The 27,562-nt window shown below is 37.0% G+C and overlaps 7 protein-coding genes across 7 annotated transcripts in view; all 7 read left to right on the forward strand.

Annotated features, from left to right (window-relative positions):
* The window catches only part of LOC141782893 (olfactory receptor 52E8-like), a 54,852-nt gene extending 30,480 nt beyond the window's left edge, over window positions 1-24,372 (forward strand). The window contains exon 3 of the mRNA XM_074659735.1: window positions 21,691-24,372. Coding sequence (XP_074515836.1) covers window positions 21,741-22,580 — 840 coding nt within the window. The 5' untranslated portion in view covers window positions 21,691-21,740 and the 3' untranslated portion in view covers window positions 22,581-24,372. The remainder of the gene's footprint in view (window positions 1-21,690) is intronic.
* LOC141781938 (olfactory receptor 6N2-like) lies at window positions 711-1,807 on the forward strand. The gene has a single exon (XM_074657938.1). It carries the CDS (start codon window positions 872-874, stop codon window positions 1,805-1,807), a length of 936 nt encoding a protein of 311 aa, XP_074514039.1. The 5' UTR covers window positions 711-871.
* On the forward strand, window positions 3,494-4,796 carry LOC141782163 (olfactory receptor 6N2-like). The gene has a single exon (XM_074658219.1). It carries the CDS (start codon window positions 3,655-3,657, stop codon window positions 4,588-4,590), a length of 936 nt encoding a protein of 311 aa, XP_074514320.1. The 5' UTR covers window positions 3,494-3,654; the 3' UTR covers window positions 4,591-4,796.
* Window positions 7,100-10,970, forward strand: LOC141782164 (olfactory receptor 4B13-like). Its single transcript, XM_074658220.1, has one exon. The coding sequence runs from the start codon at window positions 8,723-8,725 to the stop codon at window positions 9,656-9,658; it is 936 nt and encodes a 311-aa protein (XP_074514321.1). The 5' UTR covers window positions 7,100-8,722; the 3' UTR covers window positions 9,659-10,970.
* LOC141782891 (olfactory receptor 2K2-like) lies at window positions 13,913-15,513 on the forward strand. Its single transcript, XM_074659730.1, has one exon. The coding sequence runs from the start codon at window positions 14,304-14,306 to the stop codon at window positions 15,243-15,245; it is 942 nt and encodes a 313-aa protein (XP_074515831.1). The 5' UTR covers window positions 13,913-14,303; the 3' UTR covers window positions 15,246-15,513.
* On the forward strand, window positions 17,680-19,432 carry LOC141782889 (olfactory receptor 52E8-like). Its single transcript, XM_074659729.1, has one exon. The coding sequence runs from the start codon at window positions 18,089-18,091 to the stop codon at window positions 19,073-19,075; it is 987 nt and encodes a 328-aa protein (XP_074515830.1). The 5' UTR covers window positions 17,680-18,088; the 3' UTR covers window positions 19,076-19,432.
* A 913-nt stretch (window positions 24,373-25,285) lies between the features above and the next one.
* Window positions 25,286-27,435, forward strand: LOC141782165 (olfactory receptor 6C1-like). The gene has a single exon (XM_074658221.1). It carries the CDS (start codon window positions 25,594-25,596, stop codon window positions 26,542-26,544), a length of 951 nt encoding a protein of 316 aa, XP_074514322.1. The 5' UTR covers window positions 25,286-25,593; the 3' UTR covers window positions 26,545-27,435.
* Window positions 27,436-27,562: the final 127 nt, after the last annotated feature.

The raw sequence follows: 27,562 nt of genomic DNA on the forward strand, positions 1-27,562 counted from the left end.
CAAGTACCGCTGCTTGGTCAGTGCCCCTTCTCATCGGAGACTGACGCACGGGGTACTCCTCTTACGTTACTCTTGATGATACCAAAGAGTCACGTGTCTAACAACTGACGTGACAAAATAAGACAACGTTACTTTAGTTTCACATGGGTAATGAACAGAAGTCTTCTGGTTTAAAGTCCTGTGTTTGTTTGACCCTCCCACCATCTTTCCTGCCTGCCCTTAGCGGACTCTCACGCTAATAATACTATACGTGACTTGGTCTGACCGTCATGTAATGCAGCAGGTGGGTTTACATTGGAGTTAGTTGAAAGTCCGGTGCATCGTATACAGCGGCTAAAGGGTGCCTCCGTTCGTCGGTATCCTATGCCGAGGGTCACTTAACAAGTGGCGGTACTTGGCGAGTTGGGATGAGAACGTGTTGGGGGACCATGAATGTCTGTACAACATTTCTTGGCAATTCATCAGATAGTTGTTGAGATATTTCATTCTGGACCAAAGTGGTAGCCAGACAGACTGGCCAACAGACCGGCATTGCCATCCCTAGAGCCAAAGACAAATTCTCTATCAGAAACTTTAGTGTGCATTGTGGGGAAGTTTACAAACTCTCCAGAGGTGAAATAATGTGGTGACATCAACCAGGCTGGACAAGATAAAAGATGTTGAACACCTCTCATAACACACAGTTGTAGAATATCTGTGTATAGAGCTCACCAAAACCGGTGCAAAATTATTATATGTAATTTTCAATGATGCTACCTGTTCAGTTTAGTAAGACTGTTGATTTTTCAAAACAGTGATAAGAGTTTATACAAGAACAGACATACGTAAATGCTGACTTTTTCTCTCCAAACAAAGACCTTTGATTTAGAGAATGGAAAACAGCACTCACTCTTTTTACTTTAACCTAACCATGTTCATGAACATTGGGCACTACCGTTATCTGGCCTTTGTCTTTTGCCTCCTAATCTACAGCTTTATTGTGTCTGCTAATTTTGCCATGATATTGATAATAATACGGGAGAGAACACTACATGAGCCCATGTATATTTTCATTGCATTTTTATCTATCAACTCTCTGTATGGTTCTGCTGGTTTCTTCCCCAGATTCCTCGTGGACCTTCTGTCTGATACTCATTTAATCTCTCGCCCTGCTTGTTTCACTCAGGTCTATATTATTTACACATATGCTTCCTATGAACTGACCATTCTCAGCATTATGGCATATGATCGATATGTTGCTGTATGTCATCCTTTACACTATCACAGAAAGATGACCTCTAAAACCGTTTTTAAGTTGGCAGCTTTGGCTTGGATTGTTCCAGCCTTTGGTATTACAACGTGTATTTATTTGGCTGCCAGGCTTCCTTTATGTGGTAATGAGATACAAAAAGTGTTTTGTGCCAACTGGAACGTTGTAAAATTAGCATGTGTTACCACTGTTGTCAACAACATTGTAGGTTTGCTTTTGACCATAGTTACAGCTTTCCTTCCGCTTTTTTATGTCCTGTACACCTATTCGCGAATTGTGGTTGTTTGTTTGAAAAGCTCAGCAGAATTCAAAGGGAAAGTATTGCAGAGCTGTCTGCCACATGTTGTTTCCTTTGTGATTTATTCTATCACAGCATTTTGTGATATTGCCTTGAGTCGGTATAATATTGAAGAGATAAATCCATACGTGGCTGTTATTCTGTCCCTGGAGTTTGTTGTTATTCCTCCAGTTCTGAATCCTCTCGTGTATGGCCTTAAATTACCTGAAATTAGAAAACACATTTTAAGGATGTTATCATGGTATAAAATAATCTCTTAAAAATGATCAATTAACCACCACAGCCTGTTGTATGCCAATGGTTTTATAAACATAGACTATGGGAACACATTAGTCTACAGGAGCTAGACTTAATTCACTCATTATATAGCTAAAGGAGAATAGAGATTACAGACATACAAGATGTCATATGCTCATTATCCTTCCAATTAATCTATTAGGGCTGGGCGATATGGCCAAAATCTTCTTTCCCGATGAAGGTCATTTCATATTTCATATCACGATATAGCATGTTTTCTGGTAAATCAATAAATAAATAGTCTACATGAAATAACCACATGGTAAAGCCTATTTTTGTATACACCTGTGTGAATTCAATACTTGACAAATTCAAAGTACTGAGTTTTTTTCTCATTTTAAGAACTTGAGTGCAAAAAAATAGTTTTAAGTGAAATTATATAGAAAAAAATAAATAAATATAGGCCTAGCCTATATAGCGATAGAAACGATATAGGAAAATACATACGATACACATTTTTACATAATTTTGTTGAGATATATTTACATATTGCCCAGCCCTAGTGAGAATATTATGGCCACATGTTTATTGGTGTCAAGATATTTCATTAAATTAATTCTCAAAATGCAGACTGCAGTATGTGTTGTGTGGATATAAATTACTGTATATTACTTTGCTGTGGACTGGATTAAATGATAATATGATAACCTGTAACATGCGCTGTGTCACTAATTAACCATGACAACATGAGTTTAAACATTTTTTCTCAGACGTGGAGTGATACTTAAAGTGCAAAAGAATTCAACGCCCTCACGGTTTTTGTTGCGTAAACCTAAGCAAGTGTTTTAGTTTGAAATCACAATGTTAATCATGTATTTACTGTGAGCGTAGTGGTGACTCCAAGGGGTCCTCACAAAGCGTCAGTATGAGACAAGTTGATATGTGAACGTCTTGGTGGACCATAACTGTCTGTACAACACATTCTCACAATCAACTCATCAAGTACCGCTGCTTGGTCAGTGCCCCTTCTCATCGGAGACTGACGCACGGGGTACTCCTCTTACGTTACTCTTGATGATACCAAAGAGTCACGTGTCTAACAACTGACGTGACAAAATAAGACAACGTTACTTTAGTTTCACATGGGTAATGAACAGAAGTCTTCTGGTTTAAAGTCCTGTGTTTGTTTGACCCTCCCACCATCTTTCCTGCCTGCCCTTAGCGGACTCTCACGCTAATAATACTATACGTGACTTGGTCTGACCGTCATGTAATGCAGCAGGTGGGTTTACATTGGAGTTAGTTGAAAGTCCGGTGCATCGTATACAGCGGCTAAAGGGTGCCTCCGTTCGTCGGTATCCTATGCCGAGGGTCACTTAACAAGTGGCGGTACTTGGCGAGTTGGGATGAGAACGTGTTGGGGGACCATGAATGTCTGTACAACATTTCTTGGCAATTCATCAGATAGTTGTTGAGATATTTCATTCTGGACCAAAGTGGTAGCCAGACAGACTGGCCAACAGACCGGCATTGCCATCCCTAGAGCCAAAGACAAATTCTCTATCAGAAACTTTAGTGTGCATTGTGGGGAAGTTTACAAACTCTCCAGAGGTGAAATAATGTGGTGACATCAACCAGGCTGGACAAGATAAAAGATGTTGAACACCTCTCATAACACACAGTTGTAGAATATCTGTGTATAGAGCTCACCAAAACCGGTGCAAAATTATTATATGTAATTTTCAATGATGCTACCTGTTCAGTTTAGTAAGACTGTTGATTTTTCAAAACAGTGATAAGAGTTTATACAAGAACAGACATACGTAAATGCTGACTTTTTCTCTCCAAACAAAGACCTTTGATTTAGAGAATGGAAAACAGCACTCACTCTTTTTACTTTAACCTAACCATGTTCATGAACATTGGGCACTACCGTTATCTGGCCTTTGTCTTTTGCCTCCTAATCTACAGCTTTATTGTGTCTGCTAATTTTGCCATGATATTGATAATAATACGGGAGAGAACACTACATGAGCCCATGTATATTTTCATTGCATTTTTATCTATCAACTCTCTGTATGGTTCTGCTGGTTTCTTCCCCAGATTCCTCGTGGACCTTCTGTCTGATACTCATTTAATCTCTCGCCCTGCTTGTTTCACTCAGGTCTATATTATTTACACATATGCTTCCTATGAACTGACCATTCTCAGCATTATGGCATATGATCGATATGTTGCTGTATGTCATCCTTTACACTATCACAGAAAGATGACCTCTAAAACCGTTTTTAAGTTGGCAGCTTTGGCTTGGATTGTTCCAGCCTTTGGTATTACAACGTGTATTTATTTGGCTGCCAGGCTTCCTTTATGTGGTAATGAGATACAAAAAGTGTTTTGTGCCAACTGGAACGTTGTAAAATTAGCATGTGTTACCACTGTTGTCAACAACATTGTAGGTTTGCTTTTGACCATAGTTACAGCTTTCCTTCCGCTTTTTTATGTCCTGTACACCTATTCGCGAATTGTGGTTGTTTGTTTGAAAAGCTCAGCAGAATTCAAAGGGAAAGTATTGCAGAGCTGTCTGCCACATGTTGTTTCCTTTGTGATTTATTCTATCACAGCATTTTGTGATATTGCCTTGAGTCGGTATAATATTGAAGAGATAAATCCATACGTGGCTGTTATTCTGTCCCTGGAGTTTGTTGTTATTCCTCCAGTTCTGAATCCTCTCGTGTATGGCCTTAAATTACCAGAAATTAGAAAACACATTTTAAGGATGTTATCATGGTATAAAATAATCTCTTAAAAATGATCAATTAACCACCACAGCCTGTTGTATGCCAATGGTTTTATAAACATAGACTATGGGAACACATTAGTCTACAGGAGCTAGACTTAATTCACTCATTATATAGCTAAAGGAGAATAGAGATTACAGACATACAAGATGTCATATGCTCATTATCCTTCCAATTAATCTATTAGGGCTGGGCGATATGGCCAAAATCTTCTTTCCCGATGAAGGTCATTTCATATTTCATATCACGATATAGCATGTTTTCTGGTAAATCAATAAATAAATAGTCTACATGAAATAACCACATGGTAAAGCCTATTTTTGTATACACCTGTGTGAATTCAATACTTGACAAATTCAAAGTACTGAGTTTTTTTCTCATTTTAAGAACTTGAGTGCAAAAAAATAGTTTTAAGTGAAATTATATAGAAAAAAATAAATAAATATAGGCCTAGCCTATATAGCGATAGAAACGATATAGGAAAATACATACGATACACATTTTTACATAATTTTGTTGAGATATATTTACATATTGCCCAGCCCTAGTGAGAATATTATTATTATTATGAACTCTAAAACCGTCTACACATTGGCATTTATTGCTTGGTTCTGTCCAGCCTGTAATCTTGCCGTATCCCTCAATTTGTTAGTCAGGCTTCCTCTGTGTGGGATCAATTTACAGAAGATATACTGTGCCAGCTGGAATATTGTAAAGTTATCATGTGTTACCACTGCTGTTAACAATATTGTTGCTATGTTGGGGGCCATAGCTATAGCCTTCCTTCCCTTTAGTTTTATCTTTTACACCTATCTGAGAATTGTGGTTGCTTGTTGGAAAAAGTCATCAGAGGTCAGGGGGAAAGTATTACAGAGTTGTCTTCCTCATGTTGTTTCATTTTTGATTTATTCAGTCACATGATTTAGTGATACTGTACTGAGCAGACTAAATCTTGAAGAAATAAATCCATTTTTGGCTGTTTTTCTGTCACTGGAGTTTGTTGTTATTCCTCCAGTTCTGAATCCCCTCGTGTATGGCCTCAAATTACCAGAAATTAGAAAACACATTGTAAGGATGTTATCATGGTTTAAAATAATCACTTAAAAATGATCAATTATACGACACCACAGCCTATTGCATGTCTATGATTATATAAACACAAACTATGTGAACACATTAGTCTACAAAAGCTTAGAGTAGTGTGTTATTGTGAAGAAAAAGCATCTGACATTTTAATTAACTCTCACTATAAAACTAAAGTAGAATAGAGATCAGATTACAGATTTACAAGATCTCATATGCTCCCTAAATAATCTGACTATGAGAATATTAAGGCCACATGTTTAAAGTTCTCAGGATGTTTAGTGAAATGAATTGTCATAATGCTGCACACAACACACTGCAGACTGCAGTATGTGTTGTGTGGTTATAAATTACTGTATGTTACTTCACTGTGGACTGGATTAAATGATAATATGATGAACTGAACATGCTATTTCACATTTTTGTTAGGCCTCCACGATATGAGAAAAATCTGCGATGTGCGACATCATTGTTCAATATTGTGATGATGATATGACCTGCGATAAATAAACAAATATTGAAGTGTGCATATTAGCTATACTTATGTCAGCCAATGTAAACATTTTTGGTTACAGCTGGGAAACTAAAAAAGTATGATAGAAAGATATTGGTTATGCTTGAATTATGATAAATAAATAAACTCTTAAATAAAGAAAATAACAAAAAAATAATAGTGGTAATCTGCATTACCTGGTACTTTTCAGAACCACAAGTATTTACTATTTTGATTACAGATTACATTTTTGTACAGTAGGGCTAAATTCATGATTTACTTTGCATGCACATAACGCATATCGTCATTTTATTTTAAGTGGCCTCATTCATTTCACAAAATTTCCGGACCTCAAGTCGAGTAAGAATGAGGAAGTGTTGGACATAATTAGCTTTGCCTAATTTTGAAAACAATACAAGAACATGGTCTTATCATATAGCAGTAATTTGTATGGTAAGATCTTCCTTTTATTTGTTTACAAACTGTACATACATTTAAGCAATAGCTCACGACCAAACACTTTATACAAGAAGTGGATGTAGTCACCGTGACTTTATCCATTGGTTTGTGGACTGCTGTTCTAAAAGCCTTGAGTTTGACATTTTGGCTGTCGCCATCTTGTTTTTTTGCAGCCAGAAGTGACACAAAAGGGTGGAGCTAAGTACAACTAAAGGCTGATTAAAATATTTTAGGCGCCCAAAATGTTCATTTTAACTTTCATGAACTGAAACACACTGTGAAAGGGTTAAAGTTCTATGACGAAAACGCAGACAACTCCCAAACCGGACAATGCCGTGGTAGCAACTTGTCAATCACAAGGTAGCCACGCCCTAAAGCATCCCCTGCTTTATGGTCTATTTGCCCCAAATGGGACCATAATTTACTAAATGAACATCATGCAGTATTGAAGAAGACTTGAAACTAGCGATTGAGACCATAAACTCATGTTTACAATGTTTACTGAGGTAATAAATCAAGTGAGAAGTAGGCTCATTTTCTCATAGACTTCTATACAATCAGACTGCTTTTTGCAACCAGAGAAGTCGCCCCCTGCTGGCTATTAGAAAGAATGCAAAGTTTAAGGCACTTCTGCATTGGCTTCACTTTTCAGACCTGGAGGTTGTCCACTGCTCATGACAGACCGTGGTATGTTGTGATTAAATCACAGTTAAGGGGCGTTGTTTGGCCCAATGCGAAGTGGTACAAAGTGAGCTATTGCTTTTATAAAACGGCCATCAAGTTTGGCAACATTAAATGTATAGACACATTCCAATTTAAAATTTTTTTACTAATAAGTAATAATGCTCATAATAAAATATGCCCTCCTGCCTGCACATACCGAGGCGGTTGCTAGAACGGTGGTTATGTATTTGAACGTACACTACACATATTTCTCTTCATCACAGGATTGCGTTATATTGATTTCATTACCCAGAGTGTTAGAAAGTGACGCCAAGGGGTCCTGACAAAGCGTCGGTATGTGACGAGTTGGGATGACATGACTGACATGTCTGTACAACACATTCTCACTCCCAACTCCTCAAATACCGCCCCTTTGTCCGTGCCCTTTGGCATCGGAGACCGACGCACGGGGTACCCCTCTTACGTTTCATTTGGACGTGTCAGGGATGGCGTGCCAATATATGCTCGTTACATGCATAGTGTCCTTTCAAAATAAACTTACATTTTCACAGGAAGTTAGGTTTAGTCAACACAACAACTTTGGTAGGGTTAGGAAACGGTTGTGGTTGACTTTAACTTCACTGACTAATGACTCACGGGACTGATGATACAAATGAGTCTCATGACTAACGACTGGCGTGACAAAATAAGTCAACGTTACTTTTAGTTTCACGCGGGCCACCAACAATGGTCTTCTGGTTGGAAGTCCTGTGTTTGTTTGACCCATCCACCACCCCTCCCGCCTGCCCTTAGCAGACTCTCACGCTAATAATACTGCATCACTTGCACTGACCGTCAGATATTGCAGCGGGTGGATTTATACTGGGGTTAGTTGAAAACCCGGTGCGTCGTAGGCAGCGGCTAAAGGGCGCCTCGGTTCGTCGGTATCCGATGCCGAGGGGGGCTTTACAAGCGGCGGTACTTGACGAGTTGGGATGAGAACGTGTTTGGGGACCATGAATGTCTGTACAAAATTTCTTGGCAATCAATCAGATAGTTGTTGAGATATTTCAGTCTCGACCAAAATGGTGGACAGACTGGCCAACAGACCGGCATTGACATCCCTAGAGCCAAAGACAAATTCTCTATCAGAAACTTTAGTAAGCATTGTGGGGAAGTTTACAAACTCCAGAGGGGAAATAATGTGGCGACATCAACCAGGCTGGACAAGATAAAAGATGTTGAACACCTCCCAGAGCACACACTTGTAGATTATCTGTGTATAGAGCTCACCAAACCCAGTGCAATTTGCAATTTTGTTATGATGCTGCCTGTTCAGTTTAGTAAGACTGTTGATTTTTCAAAACAGTGATAAGAGTTTATACAAGAACAGACATAAATGCTGACTTTTTCTCTTGAAACAGAGATCTTTGATTTAGAGAATGGAAAACAGCACTCAGTCTTTTTACTTTAACCTAACCATGTTCATGAACATTGGGCACTACCGTTATCTAGTCTTTGTCTTTTGCCTCCTAATCTACAGCTTTATTGTGTCTGCTAATTTTGCCATCATATTGATAATAATACGGGAGAGAACACTACATGAGCCCATGTATATTTTCATTGCATTTTTATCTGTCAACTCTCTGTATGGTTCTGCTGGTTTCTTCCCCAGATTCCTCATGGACCTTCTGTCTGATACTCATTTAATCTCTCGCCCTGCTTGTTTCACTCAGGTCTATATTATTTACACATATGCTTCCTATGAACTGACCATTCTCAGCATTATGGCATATGATCGATATGTTGCTGTATGTCATCCTTTACACTATCACAGAAAAATGAACTTTAAAACCGTCTACACATTGGCATTTTTTGCTTGGTTCTGTCCAGCTGTTTACCTTGTAGTATCGATCGATTTGGTAGTCAAGCTTCCTCTGTGTGGGAACACTATACAGAAGGTATACTGTGCCAATTGGAATATTGTAATATTGTCATGTGTTACCGCTGGTGTTAACAGTGTTGTTGCTTTGTTGGGGGCCGTAGTTATAGCCTTCCTTCCCTTTGGTTTCATCTTATACACTTATCTGAGAATTGTGGTTGCTTGTTGGAAAAAGTCATCAGAGGTCAGGGGAAAAGTATTACAGAGTTGTCTTCCTCATGTTATTTCATTTTTGATTTATTCAGTCACATCATTTAGTGATACTGTACTGAGCCGACTAAATCTTGAAGAAATAAATCCATTTTTGGCTGTTTTTCTGTCACTGGAGTTTATTGTTATTCCTCCAGTTCTGAATCCTCTCGTGTATGGCCTTAAATTACCAGAAATTAGAAAACACATTGTAAGGATGTTATCATGGTTTAAAATAATCACTTAAAAATGATCAATTATACCACACCACAGCCTATTGCATGTCTATGATTTTATAAACACAAACTATGGGAACACATTAGTCTACAAAAGCTTAGAGTAGTGTGTTATTGTGAAGAAAAAGCATCTGACATTTTAATTAACTCTCACTATAAAACTAAAGTAGAATAGAGATCAGATTACAGATTTACAAGATCTCATATGCTCCTCAAATAATCTGACTATGAGAATATTAAGGCCACATGTTTTATGTTCTCAAGATGTTTAGTGAAATGAATTGTCAAAATGCTGCACACAACACACTGCAGACTGCAGTATGTGTTGTGTGGATATAAATTACTGTATGTTACTTCACTGGACTGGATTAAATGATAATATGATAAACTGAACATGCTATTTCACATTTTTGTTAGGCCTCCACGATATGAGAAAAATCTGCAATGTGCGACATCATTGTTCAATATTGTGATGATGATATGACTTGCGATAAATAAACCAAATATTGAAGTGTGCATATTCGCTATACTTCTGTCAGCCAATGTAAACATTTTTGGTTACAGATGGGCAACTAAGAAAGTATGATAGAAAGATATTGGTTATGCTTGAATATATGATAAACCAAAAGTGCACTCGGAGAGTGCAGACCTCTGCCAAGGCAGGTTTCATGTACATCGCTGACTGAAAAATTCTCGAAGCCGGATCATGATCCGGATTGCCACCAAAATCTAATGGATTGTTGATTGTGCCACACCCCACCCCCCAAAATGTTTCATTCAAATCCATTTCGGACTTTTGAAGTTATCCTCCAAACGGACAAACCAACAAACCAACGCTGGTGAAAACATAACCTCCTTCCTAGGCCTTCGGCATTGGCATAGGTAATAAATAAACTCTTGAATAACGAAAATAACAAAAAATAATAGTGGTAATCTGCATTACCTGGTGTTTTTCAGAACCACAAGTATTTACTATTTTGATGAGAGGTTATATTTTTGTACAGTAGGGCTAAAGTCACGACTTACTTTGCATGCACACAACGCATATTGGCATTTTATTTTAAGTGGCCTCATTCACTTCACAAAATTTCCGGACCTCAAGTCGAGTAAGAATGAGGAAGTGTTGGACATAATTAGCTTTGCATAATTTTGAAGATACAAGAACATGGTCTTATCATATAGCAGTAATTTGTATGGTAAGATCTTCCTTTTATTTGTTTACAAACTGTACATACATTTAAGCAACAGCTCACGACCACAGACTGTATATAAGAAGTGGATGTAGTCACCGTGACTTTATCCATTGGTTTGTGGACTGCTGTTCTAAAAGCCTTGAGTTTGACATTTTGGCCGTCGACATCTTGTTTTTTGCAGGCAGAAGTGACACGAGAGGGTGGAGCTAAGTACAACTAAACGCTGATTAAAACATTTTACGCGGCCAAAATGTTAATTTTAACTTTCATGAACTGAACTCACACTTTGAAAGGTTTAAAGTTCTACAACGAAAACGCAGACAACTCCCAAACCGGACAACACCGGGGTAGCAACCTGTCAATCACAAGGTAGCCACGCCCTAAAACATACCCTGCTTTATGGTCTATTTGAATCCAAATGGGACCATAGTTTACTAAATGAGCATCATGCTGTATTGAAGAAGACGTGAACCTAGCGATTGAGACTATACAAGATGACATATGTTCCCCGAATAATCTGACTGTGAGAATATTAATTTTACACATTATTTGTTTAATGTTCTCAAGATGTTTAGTATAATGAATTCTAAAAATTCTGCAGGCAACACACTGCAGACTGCAGTATGAGTTGTGTGGTTATAAATTACTGTATGTTACTTCACTGTGGACTGGATTAAATGATAATATGATAAACTGAACATGCTATTTCACATTTTTGTCACATAAAAATGCTACAAATCCTTAGCCGATGTAAACGTTTTTGTTTACAGCTGGGCAGCTAAAAAAGTATGATATGATATATACCAGCTTCCACAAAATGTATCAGAATAGTGTAATTAATTGTAAAGCAATCATAAAGATCTACAATAGAAGAGTAAATTTGAGTTTTCTTGCTTTGTCATTCAACCAACCCCGATAATCAGTCTACAATTTACAGATTAAACATATTTTTAGTTATTATAAATTGAATAGTTCATGCAAAGAGTGCAGTTAGTCCAGTTGAAGCTGCTCTGAAGATCTAGAATGAATAGGTAGCAAGTTTTGCATCATCTACAGTAGATCTTAATCCCTAAAAAAATTAAACTGTCGCTGGGCCAAACAAAGCTAAAGCTGATATGGACAATGTTGCTTCATTTAACAGCATTTCAATTAGCAGCACCCCAAAACAAAAGGATTTACCTCAGTATGTCTACTCAGTTGATCTAAGCACACATGAATGAACTGGAATAATGTTGAAGGAAAAGGGAGAATTAGGTAACTCTTATGAGAATTTACTTTGTTGCATTTACATGAATTTACATGTAATTAAGCTACAGGGCACTTTACCACACAGAATAGAGATTGATGAATAAACTCATAATTCTCATTCGGTATGAATGTCTTGCTTATGAGATGCTACATATTTGACTAAGGATGAAGTGGACAAAGCTGCGCACCTTTTGTTGAAAAGATGTGGCTGGAAAACAATTATTTGTAAAAATTCACTTCAAATTTGAACTCTCAATCAGGGACTCTCCAGCAACATGTAATTCTTGAAGGTGTCAGGTATAAAATATCATGAAACTAAAAGAATAGCTTTCATAATTGTTATTGAAAATTAAAGTCTTATTTCTACATTATTTGTTTTCCACTCTGGTTCAACCCAAATGTGTGAAATGGAAAATGACAATATAATGCTTCACTTTAGCCTCACCATGTAAGGCAGGGGTCTCAAACTCGCGGCCCGCGGGCCAATTGCGGCCCGCAAGGCGATATTTTGTGGCCCCCACCTTGATATGAAAGTTTAATGTTAGTGCGGCCCGCAAATTTTTTTTTATTTTATTTTTTTATAAAGTTTTTTTTTGGGGGCATTTTTTCATTTTTATTGAGGACAGTGGATAGAGTCTTGGAAAGGGGGGAGAGAGAGAGTGGATGCGGAAAGGGCCACAGGCCGGATTCGAACCCGGGCCGCCGCGGTCAGGACCAAGTCTCGTTACATGGGCGCCCGCTCTACCAACTGAGCTAACCAGGCGCCCTCGGCCCACGAGTTTTATGTGAATGGCAGTTTGCCGTGGAAGGTCCCTTTGTTGCGCGAGCCCGAGCTGAACGAACCTACCCATCACAGTGGGGTATCTGGCTCCCGGGGACGGGCAATCGGCCGGGCTTGATGCAAGCAGAGAAACATTTCACAACAACTGTGGCGGCGCCCGTGTAACATCGCATAAGCTTGATTAAAGCTTGATTTATACTTCTGCGTTGAATCGACGCCGTAGCCTGACGTGCACCTCTCCAGAAATGTAACTACACGTCGCGGCGACGCAGACCGCAACAGCTGTGATTGGTCCAGTCTCTCAGCGATGCTGAGCGGCCAGGACCAAGTTCTACTTCTCTCTGCCTCCATCTTTTCAATGTTTGTTCACACAAATCCACTCAGATATATTTTCTCTTTTCGGCGTTGCAGTAATGTAAAAGTTCTGTGGTTCAACAGTTATTAGCTCCAACTCCGCTCAGTTTCTGTTTGTAGTACAAGAAGAAGAAGGAAACTCATAGAGACGCCGCCGCCAACTAGCGGTTTGGTGGTGTAATTGCAGAGCAACACAAACACAGCAGGCACAACTTTATTGCGGAGTGACACCAAGTGGAATGAATATATATCTTGTCACACAGCCCCAATCATGTCTTTTTCAAAGCCTGCAGTGAAGAGAAAGGTTGGTGACGAGCACAGACAATTTCAGGAAAAGTGGGAGACGCAATAGAGGCCATGTTCAGAAGAACCGTTCATGTTCTTCAATGTTCCATTCATGTTCAGGACAGTTCATGTTCAGAAGAACCCATTCAAGTTAAAGAACTGTTAATAATGACGTTTGAGAAGATTGTTTTTTTTTAACAAAGCTTTTTTTGTGGAATACCTGATGCGGCCCAGCCTCACCCGGACTCTGCCTCCAGCGGCCCCCAGGTAAATTGAGTTTGAGACCACTGATGTAAGGTCTTACAAAACTCTCTCTGAAACAATTACTCATAAAGTCATAACATTCTGTACTTAATTTATTTATATTATATTGATTGAACTATTTTATTTATTTTTTATTTGATAAAGACGGAGCATTAACGTCTGTCTGCAGGGTCAGTGTGTCATCCGATCATTCAATTATTTTATTTAATCCAGAAATCAAAACAAAAAAATGTTTTTCACATTTTGTAGACTTTAAAAAAGGAAAAATCATTGCGTGTTTTCTTGATTTTGATACACGGACCAATCTGCCACATCCCTGATTGGAAGTTTTTAGTCCCATGTTAATAACGTCATTAAGGGTTACTGCCATGAGAGAGTATAAACCTCAGGTAACACATCATGTGAGGGGATGGGTGGATACAGAACAGGATGCACCTTTTTTTCCTCCCACCAATTAGATAGAGCAATTGCAATTTTTTTATCTGTGCAGTATTGAAATTACATCTAAAAAACGATAAAAGGTCAAATGTTATGATGGATAATGTTTCAGTAATTACGATGTTTACTCTGTCAGGCTTAAGTGGGACAACAAACTACAGAGTTATTCTCTTTGTTCTGACTTTATTGTGTTACTCTGTGATTTGGCTGGTAAATTTGACCATTATTGTTGCAGTCATTGTGGACAGAAAGCTTCATGAACCCATGTATATCTTCCTGTGTAATCTGTGCATCAATGGACTCTATGGGACAGCAGGCTTTTACCCCAAATTCCTCATGGATCTTCTGTCTACCACTCATGTTATCTCTTATGCTGGATGTCTTCTGCAAGGTTTTGTGTTGCACTCTTCAGCTGCTGCTGATTTCTCTCTTCTTGTGCTAATGGCCTATGACAGATACGTGGCTATATGTCGCCCTCTGATGTACCACTCTGTCATGACTAAACAGAGAGTTTGTGTGTTTATGTTTATTGCTTGGCTCCTTCCCTTGTACCTGTTGTTCATGAGCACAATAACAACATCAACATCAAGGTTATGCGGCTCACACATACCGAGGATCTACTGTGTTAATTGGTTGGTTGCTAAACTAGCTTGCTCTGCCTCCATAACCAACATTATTATTCCAGCTTTTAATTATACTTTTTATTTTTCCCATTGTGGATTTGTTTGTGGGTCTTATATATATATGATCAGAACATGCATAAAATCCAAAGAGAACAGGAGTAAATTTATGCAGTCATGTATACCACATTTATTCTGTTTATTAGTTGTTGTTGTATCTCTGCTTTTTGATTTGTTGTACATGCGATTTGGCTCAAAAGAGTTGCCACAAAGTGCCCAGAATTTTTTTGCAATGGAATTTCTCATTCTTCCCCCAATTGTTAATCCCCTGATGTATGGTTTCAAATTGACAAAAATAAGAAACAAAATTAAAAATTTTGTGTGCGGGTTAAGCTCAGTTTTTAGTAAGTCATGAGTTGGTCTGCACAAAAGAAATTCTGTTTGTATACATATGTGTTTTTTTTAGAAATACCCAATATGTCGATATTGATAATCATTAGACAATGTGACATGTACAGTACAAAAGTGCCAACACAGCACTTGTTTAGAGTGAAGTGTCTGTCTGTCTCTCAGGCATGAAAAGCAGGCCAACTGAATGTGCCTTTATTTATCTTTGCATTTATCGTTTAAATGTTTCTCACATTTAATACATTTTCAACCATATGTGGCTTTCAATAAATCTGTATCTTATCATAAAACGTATGACTTGTTTCCTGTAGCTGTGTCTATTTTTATACTATTGCATTAGTTATTGAGTATTGAGAGTGAAAGTGAAAAAAAAGCAGCACACAGAGTGTATAGAAAAGAATGGCTGTTGCTTTAGGGATCATTCGTCAAGTCTTAGCTGTTGTACACACATTCAAATGCACTCTGAAATTCTGAAGTAACTACCTGAATATCTAAAGCAATGATTTATTTACCTTGTAGAATATTGTTGTTACTCTCATAGCAAAACAGCGTGTGAACATAGTGTCTGTACAGTGCTTCAATACAGAGCACTGGTCACCTTTGCCTAATTTTTGATTAAGATGAAGAAAAATGTTAAGTGACTCAGCCTTAATAAAACAAGCTTTAGCTGTCAGGCAATATTAAAATGATGTTCTACAATAACTTGTTGGGGGGAAGAGCATGGTAGAGGACATTATGAGCTCCTGGCATGGTCACATAATGGGAACTATTTGGGGAATTTAAAGCTTTAAGGGGAAAACCACCTAAATTAATAATTCCAATATGTTATTTCCATGACCTAGGGAAGTTTAATCAATATTTTTGAACATGAGCTACTCTCTCTGAAAGCCAGAAACCAGAGAAGTAAGTCTCAAACTTGTGATGTCATAGGGTATACAGTCTGGAGCTGCTCCACAGACAATGAATGGGAGGCTGATTTTGTAGACAAACAATGTAAGGTGGTCGCGCACATCCGAAACCGTAGTAGTCCGGTGCTGAACCAGTAGAAGACAGCACTGAAAACGAAGTCTGAAGAAGAGCGTGTGCTCAAAACGTCACTTACCAAGATGTGCCAATAAATTGCATTCTAAGGGAGCTACAGTGTGCGAGGCTGGTTTCATGGACCCACAGAATGTTTGTTTTCTTTTTTACACCCAAATTAGTTTTATCCTATTGTAGTGTTGTCAGTTGTGAAAAAGAAAATGTTCCCATATACTCAGAACTCTCCCCTGGGTGCTCTCAGTGTCATCAATAACATCTTTCCCATTTCATTGTCTATGGAGCAGTTCATCACTTTATACCCTATGACATCACAAATTTGAGTTTTAGCTCTCTAGTTATTGGAATCGGGAGAGAGTTGTTCATGTTTACTAATATTTTTTGGACCGTCTTTGACCATAGGATTAACATGTATGAATTTTGAAAATGGGCGTAGTTCCCCTTTAATATCTCAGTTTGAGCCCTCTCTGGTGGAACACATTAAAACTTATGGTCAGAGGGGTAGAGGCAGTGTTTCAAACTTATCTTCAACATCATGTGAAGTGTAACTGCATCAAATCTTCAGTTTAAAAATGAAAATTGCAAAATATTTCATTGAAGATTTAACTCCAGACCTATCTCATGTAGAGCCTGACCGATACAGGATTTTTGGGGCCGATTCCAATATCAGGGAGTAAGAAAATTACGATATTGATATATTGGCTGATATACTGTATATATGGATATGCATTATATACTTTATGTATAGATATATACTGTATGTATGGTATGTATTTAAAAAAAACGTAATATAATATGTCAATCAGTTAACATGTATCTTTAGATTTGTTAGCAAGCAAGGTACAGTTTTGAATATGGCTGTCAAATTTAACATAACGCGTTTTGTAGGGGTAGAGACAGTGTTTCAGACTTATCTTCAACATCATGTTAAGTGTAACTGCATCACATCGTCAGTTTAAAAACATGAAGACTTCATCTAGTTAACGGGTAAAAAAAAAAAATGTGATGGGAAATAGTTCATTGTAGATTCAACTCCAGACCTATCTCATGTAGAGCCTGACCGATGCAGGACTTTTGGAGCCGATGCCGATTTCGATATTAGGGAGTAAAAAAATTCCAAAATCGATATATTGGCTGATTGTTTTGGGGGCCGATTAAGTTTATATATATATATATATATATATAAATATATTTGTTTTATTTTATTATTTAATTATATCCCCGCAACAATGTAGTCGGGGGTATGTAGCGCTCCGCTTGTCCGTCCGTCCTTCTGTCCGTTCGCGTGTCACACTTTCGTTTCCGGAGCAGAACTCGGAAACTATTTAACTTAGGAACTTCAAATTTGGTATGATGGTTGACCGTGTGGATTAGTTGTGTTTTTTAAGGGTTAGAAGTCCAGGGTGCCCATTGGTTAATTAGTTAATGCCCATTAATTCCATTAGTTCCAAAAGGGCAAGACCTTTGGCCCTACTTTAGTAGGGGTCAAGCGGTGAGCGGGGGTATGTGAGCCATGCTCACTTTTGCCTTGTTTCTCCAATTTGCCAGAATAAAAGCCCCCATCACATCTAAGCTTGTAGTATTTTCTTTTTTAGTTAAATTTACTGCTTTTCTGTGACAATAACTGCACTCTCTTCTGTGTAGTAATGTTGGTCTTTTCCATCTTATTCCAGCTCACGGATTGGATTGTTTGAATCCCCATGTTGAGCAGTTCATTATCTGTTGCTGCCATGAAAGGATATAAACTGATATCAAACATTCAGGCTGCTGGACAGACACAGAGCTGCGTGTCCTTTTTAGTAAGGTTTTCAAATGCAATTCATTCTCTGTATGGCATCAAAATCTAAAAAAAAAGATAAAAGATCAAATGTTATGATGGATAATGTTTCAGTAGTTACGATGTTTACTCTGTCAGGCTTAAGTGGGACAACAAACTACAGAGTTATTCTCTTTGTTCTGACTTTATTGTGTTACTCTGTGATTTGGCTGGTAAATTTGACCATTATTGTTGCAGTCATTGTGGACAGAAAGCTTCATGAACCCATGTATATCTTCCTCTGTAATCTGTGCATCAATGGACTCTATGGGACAGCAGGCTTTTACCCCAAATTCCTAATGGATCTTGTGTCTACCACTCATGTTATCTCTTATACTGGATGTCTTCTGCAGGGTTTTGTGTTGCACTCTTCAGTTTCTGCTGATTTTTCTCTTCTACTGCTAATGGCCTACGACAGATATGTGGCTATATGTCGCCCTCTGATGTACCACTCTGTCATGACTAAACAGAGAGTTTGTGTGTTTTTGTTTATTGCATGGCTTACACCCATTTATTTGGTGTTCATGGGTACAATAACAACATCAAGGTCGAGGTTATGCGGCTCACACATACCGAAGATCTACTGTGTTAATTGGTTGGTTGGTAGACTAGCTTGTTCTGCCTCAATAGCAAACATTGCTATTCCAGCTTTTAATTATACCTTTTATTTTGGCCATTTTGTTTTTATTATTTGGTCTTATGTATGTCTTGTCAGAACATGCCTAACGTCCAAAGAGAACAGGGCAAAGTTCATGCAAACATGTCTGCCACATTTATTCTGTTTACTTATTTTTTTTGTGTGTTTGGCTTTTGATTTGTTGTACATGCGATTTGGCTCAAAAGATATACCACAAAGTGCCAATAATTTTATGTCGATAGAATTTCTCCTTATTCCCCCAGTGATCAATCCCCTCATATATGGTTTAAAATTGACACAAATAAGAAACAGAATTATACAGTTTTTGTATGGCTCACGTCTCTAGACTAGTACATCATCATCTATTGTGTTTTTCATAGTGATGCCCATTTATGGAATCACAAAATATATATCATAACCTTTAATACATGTTTGCATTTCAATATCAATAAAGGTAGGGTCAGATATTAGTGTATGTATAATATTAGTGTTTTAAGAAATATCTTTTGCCCTATGATGGTTGTGTAAATTAGTTGGGAAATATTATCTGAGCACATGGGAATCAACTTCCAAGAGACACTTTCATGTTCCTGAACACAGCCTGTTGTCTTTGAAATAAGGGCCTGAATACTAATATTATAGTTTGAAATGTACATTGTTTTGTACAATATGTCAAAATGAAGCAAACTTTCATATAAATGCCATCAATTATTATTGTATTGTGGCTGCATCTGCTGCCGCGTCGGTGCCTGCTTGACACCAACTGCTACCATCCCTAATTAACTACGTCTGTACGAGGGACTACCAATGCTAACGAGGGATTTCCAACACCTAGTGACAATGTGGCAGCCTGGAGAATAACACTTCTCAATCACTGCCAAAGACATCAAGAGCTCCCAGCAAGCATGCTGATGCTGCAGGAACCAATGCACGGGCATCGATCGCAGGGACGTCCCACACCAATACACATGGACGTACTGAGGAGAGATGCTGGACAGTGCTGGCTTTCCGATAGTTGTATTATCACTCTTTCCATCCACCACTATTGGTTTTGTGTTATCAGCCCTACTTGTATTAGCTATTACAGCTGCTAGACTGCTATTGTGGCTGCTTCTCTATCTCTCTCTCTTTATCTATCTCTCTCTCTCTCTCTCACTCTCTCTCTATCTATCTATCCCCCCAGCCGGTCTCGGCAGATGGCCGCCCGCCCTGCGCCCGGTTCTGCTCCAGGTTTCTTCCCAGTAATCGGGGAGTTTTTCCTGGCCACAGTGCGCTTGGTGGATCCTGTTGGGTCTCAAAACTATGGTGTACGGTCATAGACCTGCTCTACATATAAAGCGTCTTGAGATAACTTCTGTTGTGATTTGACGCTATACAAAAATAAATTGATTTGATTTGATTTGATCAATACAAACTGCAAGAGAAGCTATGCAACCCCATAAAATAAAGGAAATCGCATTATATAATATCCAACTGCTGAAAAGGTGAACAGATTTACTCAGAAATAACAATTCATAACAGCCTCAACATTTTAACAAATTGTGTTGTAATGTGATTGATTTTGTATCAGGTGCAGATTGGTGTGAAAACATTGTCTTTAGGGCCACTGATTGTAAATGCTCCATTGGTTTAATTTTTGTATGTAAGTGTGTGTGCTGTTCTCTAACATCACATTACATTTTTGGGTGTTGAAGTTTAAATTTTATACTAAAACTTTTTCACTGTCGTTTGGAGTAAACCGTTTGTGGCAGTTTTACATACAAAACTTTACAAAAGTTGTACGCACAATCTAAATTCTATTGTTTGAATTTAATGTTTTGTTTTAAAAAAAATCGTTCTCTCTTTTATATACATATATTAAGGCTGTCAATCGATTAAAATATTTAAACACAATTCATTGCATGATTGTCCATAGTTAATCACGATTAATCGCAAATTAATCACACATATTTAATCCGTTCAAAATGTACCTTAAAGGGAGATTTGTCAAGTATTCAATACTCTTATCAACATGGGAGTGGGCAAATATGCTGCTTTATGCAAATGTATGTATATATTTATTATTGGAATCAATTAACAACACAATACAATGATAAATATTGTCAATAAACCCTCACAGGTACTGCATTTAGCATAAAAAATATGCTCAAATCATAACATGGCAAACTGAAGCCCAACAGGCAACAACAGCTGTCAGTGTGTCAGTGTGCTGACTTGACTATGACTTGCCCCAAACTGCATGTGATTATCATATATCATATTATCTGGGAGACTCGTTGGTACCCAGAGAACCCATTTTCATTCACATATCTTGAGGTCAGAGGTCAAGGGACAGTATTTCCTCGCCAAACTTTTGTGTAAGTTTGGAGCATTATTTAGCCTCCTTCACGACAAGCTAGTATGACACGGTTGGTACAGATGGATTCTTTAGGTTTTTCTAGTTTCACATGATGTATCTTCACTCTATCTTTAAACTAAATAAAACCTTTTCTCCGATGCCAAACTCCCTTTCAAATTTTTTGACATCTCACACTGATATGCATTTGTTCACTACAAAACTGTTTTTGACTATATACATATATATATATACATATATATATATATATGTATATATATATAGAAAATAATTTAGAAATAATTTGAGTTCCACCAAATATGAACTGAAACAAATATAGTATTTTAGTGACTACTCTCCGACATCTACTGCTTGAATTCCCAGAGTGTATTGCGTCATCAGAGATAGAAGAAACAACACCGGTGGGGGCAGAGACACACAGGATATTCTCTGCTCCACCATCAACTCAGGAACATGTTCATCAAAGATGTTTCTCTGAAGTGCCACTTTATGATCTGCACATATTGAGGTTTGATATAATACTACTGTTGATCTGAATTAATGAAATTGTGCCAGCCGACATACTTTAATGGATAATGTTTCTGTAACGTTTTTTATACTTTCAGGTTTAAATTACACAGTGCAACAGAGAATCGTTCTCTTTGCTCTCACTTTAATGTGGTACTCAATCATTTTGATAGCAAATGTTGTTCTCATTATAACCATCATTGTGGACCGAAAACTTCATGAGCCTATGTATATCTTCTTGTGTAATCTGTGTCTTAATGGACTTTATGGGACAGCAGGATTTTACCCCAAATTCCTCATGGATCTTCTGTCTCCCTCTCATGTCATCTCTTATGCTGGATGCTTTCTGCAGAGTTTTGTGATACACTCATCATCTGGAAGTGACTTATCAATTCTAGCTGTTATGGCCTATGACAGATATGTGGCTTTATGTCGCCCTCTAATGTACCACTCTGTTATGACTACACAAAACATATCGCTGTTAGTGGCCTTCTCTTGGCTCTTACCTCTTTATTGCATGTTCACTAACACAATGACAATTTTTCAATCAAAGTTGTGTGGCTCACACATACCTAAACTTTACTGTTCAAACTCACTAATTGGTAAACTAGCTTGCTCTATCTCTATAGCAAATATTAGTATTGCATATTTCAACATTGCTATTTATCTAGTCCATTTATTCTGTCTTATAAATTCTTATATGTATCTGGTCAGAATATGCCTAACATCCACTCAGGGCAGGAAGAAGTTTATGCAAACATGTGTGCCACATTTAATCTCTTTATTCAATTTTGGCTTTGCTGTGCTGTTTGATTTAATGTACACACGATTTGGTTCAAGCATAGTATCGCAGAGCCTTCAGAACTTCATGGCCATAGAATTTCTTTTAATTCCTCCAGTTATTAATCCTCTGGTATATGGGTTCAAATTGACCAAAATTCGAAACAGAATTTTTGGTTTTATTCACAAACAGAAAGAAAGTGTCTAGCCAGTAGTCTGGGTAATTGACGTGTTCCTTCTCTCAACTCATCCATGCTTGAACAAGTGTTTCCAAATGTTTTTTTCCAAGACATTTTCAAATGAATTCAGAATGTTTATGTGGGATAAAACGAAGCGTAATAACCACAGTGTTTATTTAATATAATTATTCCCTGCAAATCCATGTTCATGTCTGATTTCACTGAATCTATGAGCTATGTATATACATGACATACATGTCATGATGGCTAGTACTCCATTATCAAAATGTATTTCTTTTTTGTGTCCCGATCTTTTTCAAATTCATTATTTCAAAGGGGTCTACCTGTGTAACTTCATTGCAGGTACAACATATGTGTTATAATCTTCTTATCCCATTAGCTGCAGGTTGACATGACGTCTAATACTTCAACATATTGAAATTAAAACTGTATTGTTATAGCTTGGTCGCTGTAATTAGTTTGGAAATGTGGAAATGGAGTTTTTAGTTTTAAATTCATCTAAAGCCTCTCCCTGCGAAAATGTGCACAAGTAGTCAACATCTTTAAATCTCTGTTGAGTATATTGCAGCAAACAATACTAAATGTTTGCTTAAATCAAACACCACCTCTATATTTTTTAACTCAAGATGAGACATTCAATGCTACTTTCAGGCTTTTGTAATCTGGAGATGGGTGAGTTACAATATTTGCATGCCTGTAGATCTCAAACACACTATTTTTAATTTGATTTACTCCCAGTTTATCATATTACATTACTCAGCATAGTAGTAGCTAATCATGTGCAAACCAATCAGCTGTTTTTTGAGTTGTTGCATACATTTTTTTATGTTGACAAATGCTTCTGTGAATTTTCCACAATGTCTTTAACCCTCTGAGACCCACAATAGACCTATTTTTGTCTTTCTCAGGGGGGTGGAGGGGGTCTTTAGGGGGAAATAGCAGGTCAACAGTATATGTCACATAGAAGTGGTGTACATGGTCTGAAAGCTGGTTTAATTTGAGATGCAGCTCAGCAATTAAGTGTATAAGAGCTTAGAACATTATGATCGAAGTATATGATGGCCATTCCCACGCTCTAGCATGTCTCATAAGTTGTTGCAGCAATATTTGGGTTGATATCATTTGTTACACAGATTTAGTGCTAAATTTAATGAGTCTTTTACCTTTCGAGAATTGATAAAAATGATCAATAATCCCTACAAAATACCACATTAAGACATCAATTCGGGGATCCACAAGAGTCTTGGCTTTACAGTTATATCCAATTTATGCAATTCCAAGACTGTTTAGGGACCCCAGTGTGCAGAAATATTCAAACACACCATTTTTAGAATAGGCAAAAATAACAAATTTATATTGCATTAAAAAGAAATGCATGGTTTGCCCAAAACTAAATACTGTATGATTATCATAAAGTGGGAATGTCTGTAAAGGGGAGACTCGTGGGTACCCACAGAACCCATTTTCAGTCACATATCATGAGGTCAGAAGTCAAGGGTCCCCTTTGAAAATGTCAATTTAAAAAAAAAAAAAGAGTCATAGTATAGTATGTCGAAAAATTTCATGAGAAAAAGTCATAGTATAGTATGTCGAAAGATTTCTTGAAAAAAAATTAGTATATTATGTCGAAAAATTGCACAAAAAGACATAGAATAGCATGTCGAAAAATTGCACCAAAAAAATGTCATAATATAGTATGTTGAAATTTTTTTGAGAAAAAGTCATAGTATAGCATGTCGAAAAATTTCATGAAAAAAAGTCATAGTATAGTATGTCAAAAGATTTCAAGAAAAAAAGTCATAGTATAGTATGACGAAAGATTTGATGAGAAAAAGTCATAGTTTAGTATGTCGAAAAATGTCATGAAAAGAAGTCAACTTTGACTATGTCACAAAAAAAAGTCATAGTATAGTATGTCGAAAATTTCATGGAAAAAAGTCAAAGTATAGTATGTCGAAAGATTTCACGAAAAAAATAGTCATAGGATAGTATGTCGAATTTTATTTTGAAAAAAAGTCATAGTATAGCATGTCGAAAAATTTCATGGAAAAAGTCCGACAACATAAACAATCCATGTGACAAAATTCAATACATATAATGTATGAGAAGATGGATCCAGGAGGATGTCAAGCAGCTTCCCGGCTTCGCCAAAGAGATAGAGCCTGAGCAACACAACCTCCTCTCTACCATGCAACCTAGAGAGAATACCAGATTTTTGTTTTTAGTTCACAGTTGCTTGATAATGTAAACGTATGTTTCTCATGTCATAAAGCGATAAATATGTCGAAATAATCATGAAAAAAGTTCAAAGTATATTATGTCAAAAAATGTCATGAAAAAAGTCATAGTACAATATGTTGTAACATTTCACAAAAATAAAGTCATAGGATAGTATGTCAAATTTTATTTTGAAAAAAAGTCATGTATAAGTATGTCGAAAATTTCATGGAAAAAAGTCACAGTATAATTTGTCAAAAAAATTTAAATGTTATAAGATAGTATGTCGAAAATATTAAAAAGTCATAGTATAGTATGTCAAAAAAAAGTCACAGTTTAGTATGTCGAAAAAAAATCATAGTGTAGTATGTCGAATTTTTGTAAAAAAAAAAAAGTCATGGTATAGTATGTAGAAAAATTTAAAAAGTCAATAATAGTATGTCGAAAAAATTAAAAAGTAATTGTAAAGTATGTCGAAAAAAAGTCATAGCATAGTATGTAAAATATGTAAAAGTCATAGTATCGCATTTCGTAAAAAGTCATAATATAGTCTGTCGAAAAAATTAAAAAAAGTCATGGTATAGTTAATTACTTCTCCACAGGTGTTAATGGAACAGAGTTTGAATTCCCAACTGTTGTGTTGTCAAAGCTGTTATAAATAGATGGTGTGGAGGGAAACCAGAGTCAGAGCAGACAGCACCTTAATACCCAACCCCTTACTCTGTAACCACCTAATGTATGCTGCAAACACTGGACAGGTACAAATTTTAAGATTTCAAAACTGTGAAAATTTGCCTTCTAATCATGGATAATGTTTCTGTTGTAAGAGTTTTCACTCTCTCAGGGATAAACGAAACAATGAATTACAGAATCGCTATCTTTTCAATCACTTTACTGTATTACTGTCTGATTTTGTTTGCCAATATCACCGTCATTATGATCATCATCTTCGATGAAAACCTGCACGAACCCATGTACATCTTATTGTGCAGTTTTTGCATGAATGGACTTTATGGGACCACAGGTTTCTACCCCAAATTCCTCGTAGATCTGTTGTCTTCTTCTCCCCAAATCTCATATGAAGGATGTCTTTTACAGGCTTTTGTCATGTACTCATTTGCTTGCTGTGAATTATCCATTCTAGCAGTCATGGCTTACGACAGATATCTGGCTATATGTCGACCACTTCACTACCTTTCTATCATGACTAAGAGGAGGCTCTCTGGGCTGATATGTTTCTCCTGGCTAACACCTTTAAGCATTTTCTCCATCATTATTTTTGTGACATCTACACTGAGGTTATGTGGTTCAAAAATTCAGAAACTGTTTTGTGCGAACTGGATAATTGTTAAACTTGCTTGCTCTGACAGTGTTTCAAGTGAAATCTTATCATATGCAACCATTATCATTTATGTGCTTCACGGGTTTTTCACTATTTGGACTTATATGCATATTATTAGAACTTGTGTGCGGTCCAAAGACGACAGGGTAAAGTTTATGCAGACATGTGTGCCCCATTTAGTCTCTTTAAGCACATTCCTCTTTGTAATAGTTTTTGATTTGATGTATATGCGATTTGGCTCCACAGATTTACCTCAAAGCCTTCAAAACTTCATCGCTATAGAATTTCTGCTTATTCCTCCTATGATGAATCCTCTAATATATGGATTTAAACTGACCAAAATACGAAACAGAATTTTAGGTTTAGTGTATGTTGAAAGAAAAATGACCTCTTCCATTAAATGTCAACTCTAATTTATGTATTCTTATTTTATTTTATTTAACATGGACAATACAGATAAACATGGTTTCATAGGAGTAAGTAATGCAACAGATGTGATGTTTTGTCTTTTTTAAACAATTTAATTTAATGTGAAAAAGACAAATTCTATGTATTTGCTTCAAGATATGTTATGATGTTTTCCTGAAAATGTCTGCAGAATGTCCCAGATTGTGTTTATGAGGACTGCAGGCCTCAATATATGCTTACTAACAAAGCGTTTAATTTATCAATTTAGATAATTTGATTTGTATGCTATATGTAATGTGAATGAATATATGTGTTTTGTTCTGCTCTTGTAACGTAATTAGTGTTTTGTAAGCCAAGAAATTAGTTGCACTACATCATATAACATACACACACTAGGGATGTCACAAGAACCGATACTTCGGTACCAAGTCGATGCAAAATTCAAAAAAAGTGACGGTACTTTTTTTCTACATTATATTTAATCTCTTTATTCAATTTTGGCTTTGCCGTGCTGTTTTATTTAATGTACACACGGTTTGGTTCAAGCATAGTATCGCAGAGCCTTCAGAACTTCATGGCCATAGAATTTCTTTTAATTCCTCCAGTTATTAATCCTCTGGTATATGGGTTAAAATCGACCAAAATTCGAAACAGAATTTTTGGTTTTATTCACAAACAGAAAGAAAGTGTCTAGCCAGTAGTCCGGGTAATTGACGTGTTCCTTCTCTCAACTCATCCATGCTTGAACAAGTGTTTCCAAATGTTTTTTTCCAAGACTTTTTCAAATGAATTCAGAATGTTTATGTGGGATAAAACGAAGCGTAATAACCACAGTGTTTATTTAATATAATTATTCCCTGCAAATCCATGTTCATGTCTGATTTCACTGAATCTATGAGCTATGTATATACATGACATACATGTCATGATGGCTAGTACTCCATTATTAAAATGTATTTCTTTTTTGTGTCCCGATCTTTTTCAAATTCATTATTTCAAAGGGGGTCTACCTGTGTAACTTCA

Source organism: Sebastes fasciatus, chromosome 14 (genome assembly GCF_043250625.1).
Source record: "Sebastes fasciatus isolate fSebFas1 chromosome 14, fSebFas1.pri, whole genome shotgun sequence".
NCBI lineage: Eukaryota > Metazoa > Chordata > Actinopteri > Perciformes > Sebastidae > Sebastes > Sebastes fasciatus.

Coding starts and splice junctions, on each gene's coding strand:
- LOC141781938 (XM_074657938.1), top strand. CDS start 872: ATGGAAAACAGCACTCACTCTTTTTACTTTAACCTAACCATGTTCATG.
- LOC141782163 (XM_074658219.1), top strand. CDS start 3,655: ATGGAAAACAGCACTCACTCTTTTTACTTTAACCTAACCATGTTCATG.
- LOC141782164 (XM_074658220.1), top strand. CDS start 8,723: ATGGAAAACAGCACTCAGTCTTTTTACTTTAACCTAACCATGTTCATG.
- LOC141782891 (XM_074659730.1), top strand. CDS start 14,304: ATGATGGATAATGTTTCAGTAATTACGATGTTTACTCTGTCAGGCTTA.
- LOC141782889 (XM_074659729.1), top strand. CDS start 18,089: ATGCAATTCATTCTCTGTATGGCATCAAAATCTAAAAAAAAAGATAAA.
- LOC141782165 (XM_074658221.1), top strand. CDS start 25,594: ATGGATAATGTTTCTGTTGTAAGAGTTTTCACTCTCTCAGGGATAAAC.